Source organism: Emydura macquarii, unplaced genomic scaffold (genome assembly GCF_026122565.2).
Source record: "Emydura macquarii macquarii isolate MOO-44397 ecotype Brisbane River unplaced genomic scaffold, CSIRO-AGI_Emac_v2 contig_3128, whole genome shotgun sequence".
NCBI lineage: Eukaryota > Metazoa > Chordata > Testudines > Chelidae > Emydura > Emydura macquarii.
The window spans coordinates 958,350-970,777 of NW_027133265.1; the positions used below are offsets into that span (position 1 = coordinate 958,350).

General features: G+C 37.1%; 1 protein-coding gene across 2 annotated transcripts in view; it reads left to right on the forward strand.

Annotated features, from left to right (window-relative positions):
- Positions 1 to 5,093, forward strand: part of USP46 (ubiquitin specific peptidase 46) — a 35,070-nt gene extending 29,977 nt beyond the window's left edge. For both annotated transcript variants that reach the window (XM_067531147.1, XM_067531148.1), the window contains one exon: positions 194 to 5,093. In XM_067531147.1, coding sequence (XP_067387248.1) covers positions 194 to 295 — 102 coding nt within the window. In that variant the 3' untranslated portion in view covers positions 296 to 5,093. The remainder of the gene's footprint in view (positions 1 to 193) is intronic.
- Positions 5,094 to 12,428: the final 7,335 nt, after the last annotated feature.

Sequence of the window (12,428 nt, forward strand, 5' to 3'; positions counted from 1 at the left end):
ATGAAGCAAGCAGGATTTGGCTCCTAAACTATTAAATTTCCCGTTCACTTCTTGAATCACTAACAAAGCTTGTTAATCATTACCCTGAGACAAATAACTACGTACTTGTGTTTGCATTTCTATATTCATTTAATCCAAGTTGAGTATTTTTTTTCTTAGCAAACATTTTAAACAACTCTATTTATTTTTGCAGAAAATAGATGCTCAAGCTATTGAAGAATTCTATGGACTGACCTCTGATATATCAAAAAATTCAGAATCTGGTTATATTTTATTCTATCAGTCAAGAGAGTGACGTGGAGAACTGTGAAATGCTGCAAGTGGAGAAAACTGATCAGCACTGTCAATTGACTTTTACATCCTGAATGGTCGAACAATGATATCCTGTCTGTCATCTACTAAATAGTTTATGTGTTCTTAACTATAACCCTTTATTTCTGACATACAGCACTTTTTTTTTAGTATGACTCAGTGAATTGCAGTCAAATTTACATGGACTAACATTTACAGATAATAGGATTTGGGGTCATCTGTTAAATTCAACTGAGCTAGAATAGTGTTTTCTATGGAAGTATGCATTACATTTAGGGTAAATTGTTTAAACTTTCTAAATAGCTTTGGGATATCACTTTCTGAAGCATTCCTTTAAATATATACTAAAATGTACGGTTATCCATTTTAAGTGTTGAAAAAAAATCTATTTAATAACAGTTGGAATTGCATAGGGGATTTTATCACATCACTCTTCACTGCTAGAAAAACATTCTCCCCAAATCCGTTAAGCTTTGGGTTATTAAAAACTTTAAATGGGTAACCTCAAGACTACAATTCACATAAAGGGATTTAAATCACATTGCAGCAAAATGATACAGTGTGTCCAGTCTTCCGGTTCATCCTGAGGAGAGAGCACTGATGAGTTGAGCAGCTGAGCTGGTCATTTTGATTCTCAATTCCACTAAGAGTTTTGTGGGGAAAAGTGGAGGAAGATGTTCCTCACTTGAGATACTTTTCTAAGGAGTGAGCTTATCTTTCAGCCACAAGGCGTAAGAGAATGTGTTGGCTTACTTGAGTTTGCAGATGTTCCAAAATTGTGCACACAAAACGTCTCCATCAGGGCTAGAGTTACACAGTCTAGTTAAGTAATGTTGCTAATACAGTATATGACATTGGGCTTGATCCCACCATGTGATGAGCACCCCCAGCTCCAAATGACATCAATAGGAACTGTAGATACTTGGCACCTAGGGCAAGGCCCATTGTTTATCAATGTAGAGCACCAGTTATATCATGTAATAATCCATAGTTTATGCCTGCAGTGATATATTAACCACACTTAGCATCAATAATCATGTTTGTCAACAGCTCAACCACCATGGTATCAGAAAGGTTCAAGAGTACATGGTTCTAGAAATATTAAAAGACATAATGTGACTGTTAATGTTTTATTTTTCAAACCTGGTTGGCACTGGTCATGTTCCATCTAATAAATTGCTATGCAAGTATTACTGGAAATGTTTGGCAAGGAAGGAGGGGAAAAAGGAAGTATCAATAGGGCAAGCGAAGGGATTGATAGCTCGTTGAGAATAATTTTCTGTCTGACAGCTGACTTGGTGGATTTGACAATTATACTTCACCACAGGCTATATGGACTTCAAGGATCAAATCCTGATCTCCCTGAAGACAGTGGTAAAACTACCAGTGTCTTCAATAGAACCAGGATTTGACCATATTGAGGAGAGGGGAGGGAAGGAGAAGAGGAGGAATTCTAGAAAGAAACATCATCATCTCACAGTATTTACTGTTTTGTATTTTTAACTTTGCATATTTATTAGATAGTGTCACTTTCAGAACTCTTGTATAGGTCCAATTGTAGTTTTGTCACTGAGCTTTTTGTCTGAACAAATATTGTTTAAAACACTGTTGAATCTGATAGCTCAATTTCTCTTGGGAGAGTGAAAAAAACTTAGTTGTGTTACAGCCTACTGTGAAAGTGAAATTATTTTTGTTACCTTTTTTAGTGAGCATGAATTGTTAGCCTTTGGTACAACATGGTTTGAAGTTTATTTGGAATTATCAATGGCTATTTTGCAAAATATGGAGTATAGCACTTTATGTTGGAAGAAAAACAAAAGTGGATTTTTCGTATTCAAAGATTAGTGATTATTTATCATGCTATTATATTGATCCAACAGATCAGACACAGGATCTCATCCTATAGCTCTTATTATGTGAGTAGTCCAAGTGTTCTAGTGGGACCATTCACGTGAGTAAAGGTTGGAGGATTGGGCCCAAACACGTACAAACACCTTTTTCTTTTACTCACAGTAGGATGGAAGTTTCACCATACAGGACCATGGTGTTTTTTAATTTTAGACTGGCTTAATAAGGGCCTTCAGCAATCTTTGAAGTCAATTACAGTTTTCTGTTGATTTTAATGGAGCTGGCCCTAAAGTGAGTAAAATCACTTGCCTTCTTAAATGAAATCTATATGAACATTCACGTCTTTCCAGGTAATAAATGTGGCCATATTTCGCTTGGTAAGTGAGACTGTATTCTGGTTGTGAATAAATGCACTTCTTAGATCAAAGTTAACCAAGGTTGGGCAAACATTCTGTATTTTGCGATTTGCTGCCAAACATTTTTAGGATATGTGTTAAACTTTACAAAACAACAAAAAAGAAGATATTATTAATGTATAACTTGAATGTTTGGGATTGATGTTTGTATGAAAAACAATTTTACTTAGAGAAATTATTTTAAAATGAGTCGGATTCTAGGAAATGCTTGAGATATTTGGAATTAGTTTACTGAAAAGAGGTTTTTGTGTTAGTTAATAAGGTTTGAGTATTGCAGCAATAGGTAACACTAACATCTAGGATTCGGCATATGTTAATTTTGTTTTTTCCAGACTGCAAGACAAGACTTTAGGTTGGATAATTCAGATAATTACAGTTTGTCACTTGACAGTAAAATTATCATGGCAGGTTTTTTTCCCACACTTTATGGGGGGTGGGGAGGGAAGCTTGTCAACATTTCTGTGCTACATTAGGTGGACCCAGAGGAGTTCTATGAAAATGCTGCAGGGTTGTTAAATCAGAGGGCTGTGTGAGCTCAAGAAAAGGTTTACGGTAATGGTTTAACACAAGTAGAAAATCAATGACCGGATTTCAACTTTGGAGAAATCATGGAAAGACTATGAAGTGCATAATGTCAATATGAATTTTATTTTAGCAACAGTTAAATTACTGCATACTTTGTTTTGTTTGTCAATCAAAAAAATTGCAGTCATGATACAATCATCATCGTCAGTTCAGGCTCCATCCACCAGCCTAGCTTCCAGCCAGCAAAACATTTAATCATGTGTTCAACTTTAGCATGTGAGTAGCTCCATTGAAGTCCAAAAAACTATATTCACTTAGTTAAAGTTAAGCACACGTATAAAGGCTTTGCTGGACTGGTGGCAGAGTGCTCAGCACCTTGCAGGATTGAGTCCATGATGTAAATGTATTTACTTGGATGATTAATATATATATGGTACATTTTTCATACATTTTATATACTTATATTTTTCACTTCCAGTGCATCAGGAAAAGAACAGAGAGAATATGGGACAATCAAGACTTTTCTAGCCAGCCATTCTAGAAACAAAATAGTAGCACAGATGTTTAACAATATTCTGTGCTCCTCTATCATGTATTTTTTAGTTTACTGAGCTCCAACTAGACTAGGCCCAAGAATAATTTAAGTTCATTAGTCATTTTGTGTGACTTTGCATGAGATATATTTTCTGTGTAACACCACTACTTGTTAGTTGTTCATCCTCACATTTTATTACAATGGTCTTATGTATAGAAAAGAACATTTTTATTCTACATTGGTATTCCACTAAACCCAAGGAAATGTTAACTAATTACACAGTTATCTTGGAGGATAAGCTCAGACCCAAACTTTATGTATCACAGAACAAGCTGTCAGCATATTATATATTTTCTATTTCTGGAACATAGTGGATAGGAACAAAAGAAGGAATCAGTGAGAAAGGAGGATCAATGAAAGCAGAATATCTAGTGGAAAATAAGATGTGCACAACGATGCCAATACTCATCCCATTTCAATGGATTACAGATGTGGCTCAATAGGCTAACATTTTAAAGTCTGTCTCTGTTACCAGTTAAAATTAAAAAGCAGCATGTGTTTCTTATGCATTGAATTTAACAAAGGCATTAAGGACTTGTCTACACTGCTGTGCCGCAGTGCAACCTATGGGGCTGTGAATTGCAGAGTGCACCAAAATGTTACGCTCTAACTGCCCTTGGTGGACGCTGCTGCGCAAACTAAAAGGTATCTAGTTTGCATTAATATAGTCCTGTTTGAAAGACCACTAAGTTAATGCAAACTAGGTACCATTCAGTTTGTGCCAGCAGTATCCACATGGGCCGATTAGTGCACAGCATTTTGATGCACTCTACAATTCACATCCCCATAGTCCACCCCACTGTCCACAGTGTAGCCATAGTCTAAGACTTGAACTAAGATGTAACTGGAATTTATGCAACATTACAATTGATTCTAGCATTTTATTACACATAGCTTTTATCTTCAAATAGTACATAGAAATTTGCAACCATATGTCTTATGATATTGTGCACCTGTGGCCTGATCCTGAGAGGTGTTGACCACTTGCAGCTTTCAATGACTCAGCACCACTTGGCAACAGGTCCTTAATGTTTTTTCTCTTGTTTTCTGTTTTGTGGCCAAGGAGTTTGAGCACTATCTTTTACAATTTAATGTGTATTAAAATGTTAGGGGATTCTTCCTTTATACCTATTTTACTCTAGTATCTTTTATCATTGTTATGTATTAATTTATTTGTCTTCTATTTCTTAGTAACTGTGCTATTTACTGTATTTGATTAATTATTATTTAATTGTGTAACTAATATTGCTTAGCCTTATGTTTTAATTGATATGTGCTTTGATTTTTTTAATTGACCCAAGCACTTTAAGCAATAATGTCAATCTTGTGAATTTCAATCAGTTTAACACTCTGCCTCTAAAATAAAGTTTGCAGAACAAACACAAAAAAGAAAAAACTATCCAGAGAATTGTCTATGAATATTGTATACAAAGAGACAAGGTGGGTGAAGTAATATATTTTATTGAACCGACTTCTGTTGGTGAGAGAGACAAGCTTTCCAGCCACACACAGCTCTTCTTCAGGTCTGGGAAAGTTATTCCCAGCATCACAGCAAAATGCAAAGTTGAACAGATTGTTTAGCATACGTGCTAAAATATTGTAAGTGACCATTCAAGGTGGAATGGCCCATTAACACCTCTGCAGTCATAGGACAAAAAGAGGGGGTTAGTGGGTTACAGATCCTTGTAATAAGCCAGAAATATAGTGCCTCTGTTCACTCCATGATTTTTAGTGTCTAGCAGAGTAACAAATTTAAAGGCCCAGGTCATCTTTTAAAAGTGCTGCACAGGTTTCCTTTGAGTAAGAGGACTGAGAGATCACACATAGAATGATTGATTCGTGAAAAGTGTTCACTCACAGGTGACAGCATGTTACTGTCTTTTTATCGTTTTCCTGTGTGGGTTCATTTGAGAGTGTAGTAATTGTCTGATTTCATGCACGTAGCTATTATTGGGGAATTTAGTGCACTGGATGAGGTACACCACATGTTGTGATAGGCATATGTAGGATCCAGGGATCTTTAAAGGTGTGTTGTGGGGGATGTTCATTATTGTAGCAGTGGAGATATGCCTGCAGGTTTTGCCTATGTTGTTCTGGCAGGGTCTGGTGCTGCGTTGAGTTGGTGTGTTCTGGTCAGATGTGTGGTTTGAAAGCATCTCTATCTCACCAACAGAACTTGGTCCAATAAAAGATATTACCTCACTTACCTTATCGCTAATATCCCGGGAAGGGCAGTGTTACAACTACACTGCATGTTGTATAAGACATTTAAGTTTTTGAGATATGGTTTACCATGGTTTGCTTAGCCAATCAAAAACTGATTTCAAGTCTAAAATCTAAATGAGTGATACATATAATAGAACTCACATATGTGATGGTAGCATCTACATGACAAATTGTATTTGTTATGCACATTTTACAGCTTCTCCGGCTCTCTGCCTGCTGGTCCATCTAGGAGTACAAATGGCCACCATATAAAAAAATCCACCTGCTACAGAAATGTTTTCTTCTTTTCCCCAAATGCAGGATTATTTCTGCCTTCTGCCATTCCCTGCCCCCCAATTACACCAGTCCCTGTACTCCCCTAGCTTCTATCAATCAGTCGTACTTGTAAGGCCCCCTTTGCCAGAACATACAAGCACCTCACAGTCTTTAATGTATTTAAGATCAGGAGCTGCAATTATCCCTAGCCCTTATGTTGGAGATGCAAGGGGGGGGCATGGAGGGAGAGTAAGTTCCTTTTCACCCTCCTTCCCATCCCCTGTGCCCATATAAATGCAAGAAATAACTGGATTGGATAAATATTGTTGTAAACACCATACATTAGTTCTAGGTCAGTGTCCATGACATCTCTGGGTTATTGGAAGATGCCCCTACCGAGCTTGTCAGTAAAGCTCTTGTATGGGCATGTGTTTATTGTATATACCAGTGCTGAAAATAACCTCATCACCATTTTAGACAATCCTCTTTGAGGTCACTTAAAAATAGTCCAGGATATTTCTCAAATACAACAGCTTTGAATAGATTCTTCTACTTTAAGCTAGCACTCAATATCTAACTGATGCTCGGATGGCTTTGATAAACAGGCTTTTAATACCCTTCCAGTTAACCAGTGGTACTTCAACGGGATGATTTGAACTTGGATACAGGAACCTGTTAGTGAAACATACCCCTTTTGCACACAAGTCAAGTAAAACTGATTAGAAGGCATTCATCCTCCTGGTGTGGCCATCTGGGCTAACCTTGAGTCTTTTTACTAGTTAGTGATTCTTCCCCCCAATGAGGTTTGTATGCTGGCTTTGCCTGAGTGATTAGACATGAGGCCAATCTTGACTCCCTTTATTAACAGTCTTAGTTACTATACTATAATTCTTTAATCATTCCACTTCATTGGACTATCAAGGCATAGAGCATCACACAATGTAAAATAAATTAACTTCTGTGGGCCAGTCACTGCTGTCAATTTAACAGCCTAGAGCTTCTTTCTAGAAGAAAGATTCTTGCAGACGGCAGCTCCAGCACATGTAATATTAAAAAGAGAGTAAATGATTTATCTGTGGTAAACTGAGCAAGGCTGTGGCAGGACCTGGAACTCAGGTCGCCGGCCCAAACTCCTACTGCAACTAAGACCTATGCTCTAACCACTAGGCAATGCTTCCTATCTATTCCATGTAGGGACTTCCAAGAGGTAGAAGCAGACCCTCTGGGAAGGTACCTACAGTCCAATGAACAGCCTGTCAGCCACACTAAAGAACTGAGAAGTACTTTAAAAAATGCCTGTACTTAAGGAGTGCAGTGCCCTGTCAACACTACAATTTTGGTATGGTTAGCTCTAAATGTGGTGTGTGTTCATACACCATATAGTTTGCTAGTATTCTCCTAGTAATTGTGGCAGCCTTCTCTTCCCCAACAGTGCATCAATACCAGGTCATAGCATAGGCCCAAGTGATTTTTCTCATGGAACCAATCTTTCAGCTGTAGTAGTGGCTTTCATTAGAGAATACTGACCAATGGAAATTACATAACTCATACTTGTCTTCTTAGCTGTCCTTGAGTTAGGTCACTGTATGCTATAGAGATACAGGGGAGAAGGGAGGTAGGACAAGGGTATTGTTGTCTGAAGGCTATAAAATGGTATGTATATCGGCCCCTGCCCCAAAATCACATTGGTAGAGCACAAGGAAAATAAGTTTAAAATGTTGGAAACTTCTAGTCCAATCTGAAGTTGAGAACATGAGCATTACTACGTGTTACACTGTGAAGACAAGCTAAAAAATATTAACAATGGATGTAGTAAATGTAGAGGATACAGTAGAAAATTGTATAATCTTAGGCATTTGATTGAATACACATTTACTTGTGATATTTTAGGATTAATTATAAAATTCAGCATCTCAAAGAGAAAAAAATACTTTTCAGAATTCAACATTTCAGAGTTGTGGAAGGTTTAATTTTTATAATCAAGATGAATCCTTACCAGAGATACAAAAAACCAGACAATTTTCCTCATGAGAATCTTTACTGGTGTTTCAAAGACTGATCTTGCTTCACTTCCTTATATTTCATATTTGTCTTGTTTATCTTATTAATTGTACTTTCCACAAAAGGGAAGAATTATTTGGGAATGATCTAGACTGGCCAAAGACAAGAATGTAGCAGGGAAAAAACTGTGCTCTTTAGCTCAGGAGGTTTCCTTTCTTTTAAAAAGAAAAGTAACCATAATAAGTTATTACAATACTTTGGATGTGAAATACATTTTTTATTTTTAATTTATAACTGGAGCAAGAAGCTTTAAAATTACGAACACCTAGTCATGATCCACTTTAAAAATAGTATGGTGAATCTTCATGTAAGGGTATGTCATCTACGGTGATACAAAACACAAACACGGCCTACTTCATAGAGCACTGGCCTGGGACTCAGGATATGCAGGGTCTATTTCTGACTCTTCCATGGCCTGCTGGGTGACTTTGGGCAAGCCACTTTACTTCTCTGTGCCTTAGATTCCCCAGCTGTAAAATGGGGATAATAACGCTGACCTTCTCTATATAGCGCTTTGAGATCTACTGATACAAGTGCTATATATAAGTTAGGTACTATTAGGAGGATGATGTGACCCAGGGAACCTCTTGATACCAACTGTCAAAGAGTACAGAGGGACACATAGAATTTTACAGGGATCCCCCCGGGTCGGATATCTGCATAATAGTTCACTGAAGGCTGGCATGCGAGGTCTTTACTGAGATCAAGTAGCCCACCGATCGTCATAATCATTGTGAAATCTATATGTGGATCATATTTATGGAGTTATATATCTATAATGAAAATTATGCTCTTAAGGTCTTGGAGTTAAGGCAGGTCACCAGAAGGTGACATATCTCAGAGATGTTCCTTTCAGGCAGGTGGTAACTGGCACCTATCTCCCAGTCTGGACATTTGTGTTTTGTCCACCTCACACTGTATTCCTATTTGCACACTGAGCCAGGTGCAAACGGAGAGATTGAGAAATCCACAAGAGAGGAAATCTACAGGACAAAATAAACAGCAGGAGGTGGCCTGTTTATGAATAAAGAGATGGTTCGATGTAGATTGAGTGCAAAGACACACATTGAATCCTTCACCTAGGAGGCTAGCTGACTGTGTGAATGTGTTATGAAAGAAGGGTGACAACCAAGCTGGCTGTAAAGCGCTGCAAGGATTCTGGGTGAGCAATACCCATGAGACTACCTTGTTAATTAAGTCCAGGCTCGAGCACGTGTTATGATTTTTTATTTATCCATTTGTTTCCAATATTTCTACTTGCTGTCACTTGAATCTCTGTGCTTTGTTAAATAAACTTACATTTGATTTCACTGTAAACAAATCTAAGGGCTGTGAGTTATGTGGACCGGTGGTCTGAGATGGGACTGGTAAGCAGTCCTGTTCCTCTGGAAGCAGTGAAGCAGTGAGTACTGTGAATGTCCCATGGACCAAAGGGTGGACACCCCAGGGAAACATTCAGAGAGCTGGAGGGTGCCTGTCGCTAACTTGCAGAGTTACAGCAGGGCCTGCAAAGCCTAGCTGGGAGGGCTTGTGTTGCCAATGGCCAGTGGGGTTGGAGAGCTGACCCACGGCAGACACAGACCAGGCTTCCTCATGCTAAGGGCAGATGGTGCAAGGTGCCTCTCAACTCTGGGAAGTATCATGGGGAGTCACAATTAGAGTTTTAATTCTGATATAACAATGTTTTGTGTCTGTTTGTTCTAGTCATTCACATGTTATAAGCCTACAGTATCCACAGAGGTGTGATGTACGTGTCAGTTTGATATCAAGGTGCTAACACAGGAAAACAGTCTTTTTCTGTTTGCTAAACATGTTTACGTTTGTCAATAAAAAGAATGCTTAAGTTGGTTACTGTGGCTTGTTTTGCTTACACTCTTGCATGTATATTTAAACAAGTGATATTTAAGACAGTGGTAAAGCTTGCATTGAATTGAATAGGAGTAGAATTGGGTCTCTAGATGGACTTTATTCAGGATGTAACATGCATCTCAATGTAGGTTGTTTATGGACTGTTATGAACATGAAGGCACCTGTCCTTTTAAAAAAAAATTATTTTCTTCAACAACACTGTTGCCTTTTAAATGTCTTTTACAGGATCTCTTTGAGAGAGAATATTTCTCCATTTGGGTTAACTATTTGTGATGTGATTTTAGTGAACAATTTTAGTTTGCAGCACTTCAGTTGTTTTGGTGGAATACACACAAAATTCCATGACCTAGCAGCACCTGTTCAAATCACATGACTGACCTTGCCACCAGGAACATTTGTTGCTGAGAACAGCTGAAACTGAGCATAATGAAAAACAGGCAAATCCACACACCTTCTTTTCCTGTGACTGCTGTGGGAAAGTGTTTGCTAATGAAGTTTGAAATCTTGTCAGAGAAGAGGAAGATTCTCTCAGTCTGCTCATATCCTTGAAATTATTCATTAGTAAACACTATTTACCTTTTATAGTGGCAAGCAAGTCCCAGACTGGAGTTTCTTTCCTTGTCTAAATGGATTCTTGTTACTCCCGTAGAGAACCAAAATCAAACATAGCTGTAAGATTATATGTTAAAATTATAGCCAATGTGACAAGATTTATGGATTATCAAAGTATCAAAGGATTGGAGAGTGAAACACTGCACATCTAAGGCACAGAATTCCTGTGAAGACAAAGACCTTGAATCACACTCAGATTTCTTTGTAGATTATTAGAAAGAAAGCTTTTAACTGAGTCAAGGAGATTTTGAAATTTAATGATGGAAGAGGACTGAAATCAATCTCAACAATACAGAGAAACACTTTCAACAAGCCAAATGGGTAGTATAAAACATATATTAGCTAAGCAATTCACGCAACATGACCCGGGACCCAAATTCACTGGTGTTGTATGTGGGCACAACTCTGTTAAGATAAATAGAATTGCTCTCATTTACACCAGAAGGGATTTTGGCCCATTGGCTATGATGTGATGCTTAACCAATTGTTTTTAAATTTTTCTTCTGCAGATGTGAGATAGATCAATCTTTTAGATTATGGTGTTTTCACACACATTAGCAAAATAAAAAATGCTGAATATTCTGTTATTTTGGTAAATATGCAACCAATGCTGGGAAAATATTATTACTCATCTGACTTAAAATTTCACACATTGGGACTGGCCAAACATTTGAAATGCTGAATATTACATTTGCCAAGAGCCCCATGGCCACATTTAATTTCCTTGCAAATCTACATGCATTTGGGAAAAAAAAATTCTCAGGCAGTAGAACCATGGAGATGCTAACTCAACAAAATTACATTTCACACCCATAGCAACTATACATAACAACTAAACACTGCCCAGTCAGGCAGGATACACTTTGTTAGGAAGGTAATATGTATGTTAGCTGTCTTTATTTTAATAACATCCCCACTTTTCTTCAGATTTCTCAAGCTTGGAGCTTAAAAATAAGGTAAAATATATATCTCACAGTTTTGTTTGCACAGATGGCAATACCACATTATCACTGCTTCATTTTCATATGTTTTGGTCTTATTTCAACATAAGGTGGGGTTTTATCATTTGAGTTGTCTTTTAGGAGGTGATAATTAAAATACTTGTTATAGAAAAACCTAGTCATCAGATGTTGAGCTAAATAATGAAATAAACGACTATGTGCTCTTTTGATGCCTATTTACTTTCAGTTGAAGTAGGTAGCTTGTGTGGAAAGATTGCAAAGTGTCTAAATGTTGAAGAGTAAGTAGCCAAACCAGTAGAGCTGGTTGAAAATTTTCAGATGTAAAAATGTTTTACTGGAAAAAACCAATTAATCAAAAGTGAAATGTTTTGTGACAATGTGTTAATTCTGATTAAATTTTGTTTTGAAAATTATGGAATGGAGCATTCTGATCAGATGAAAATGTTCTGTTTTTGGAATGTAACATTTTAATTTTCCATTGTGAAATGACTTTCATTTTTAAAAATTTTACATAATATAATAAATATAATATAATATGACATTAGAATGAAATGTTTTGTTTTTATTGAAACAAAACATTCTGACTGATCTGAATTTTTTTTAAATGATATTTTTTGGGAAATTTTCAGGTTTCTGGTTTTCATTCCATTTTGGAACAGACAAGATTTTGAAATTGTGTTACTTTCCATGAAATAGAAAATCTGGTTTCTGCCCAGCTCTACAGACTAGATATCACTTGCTTTAGTA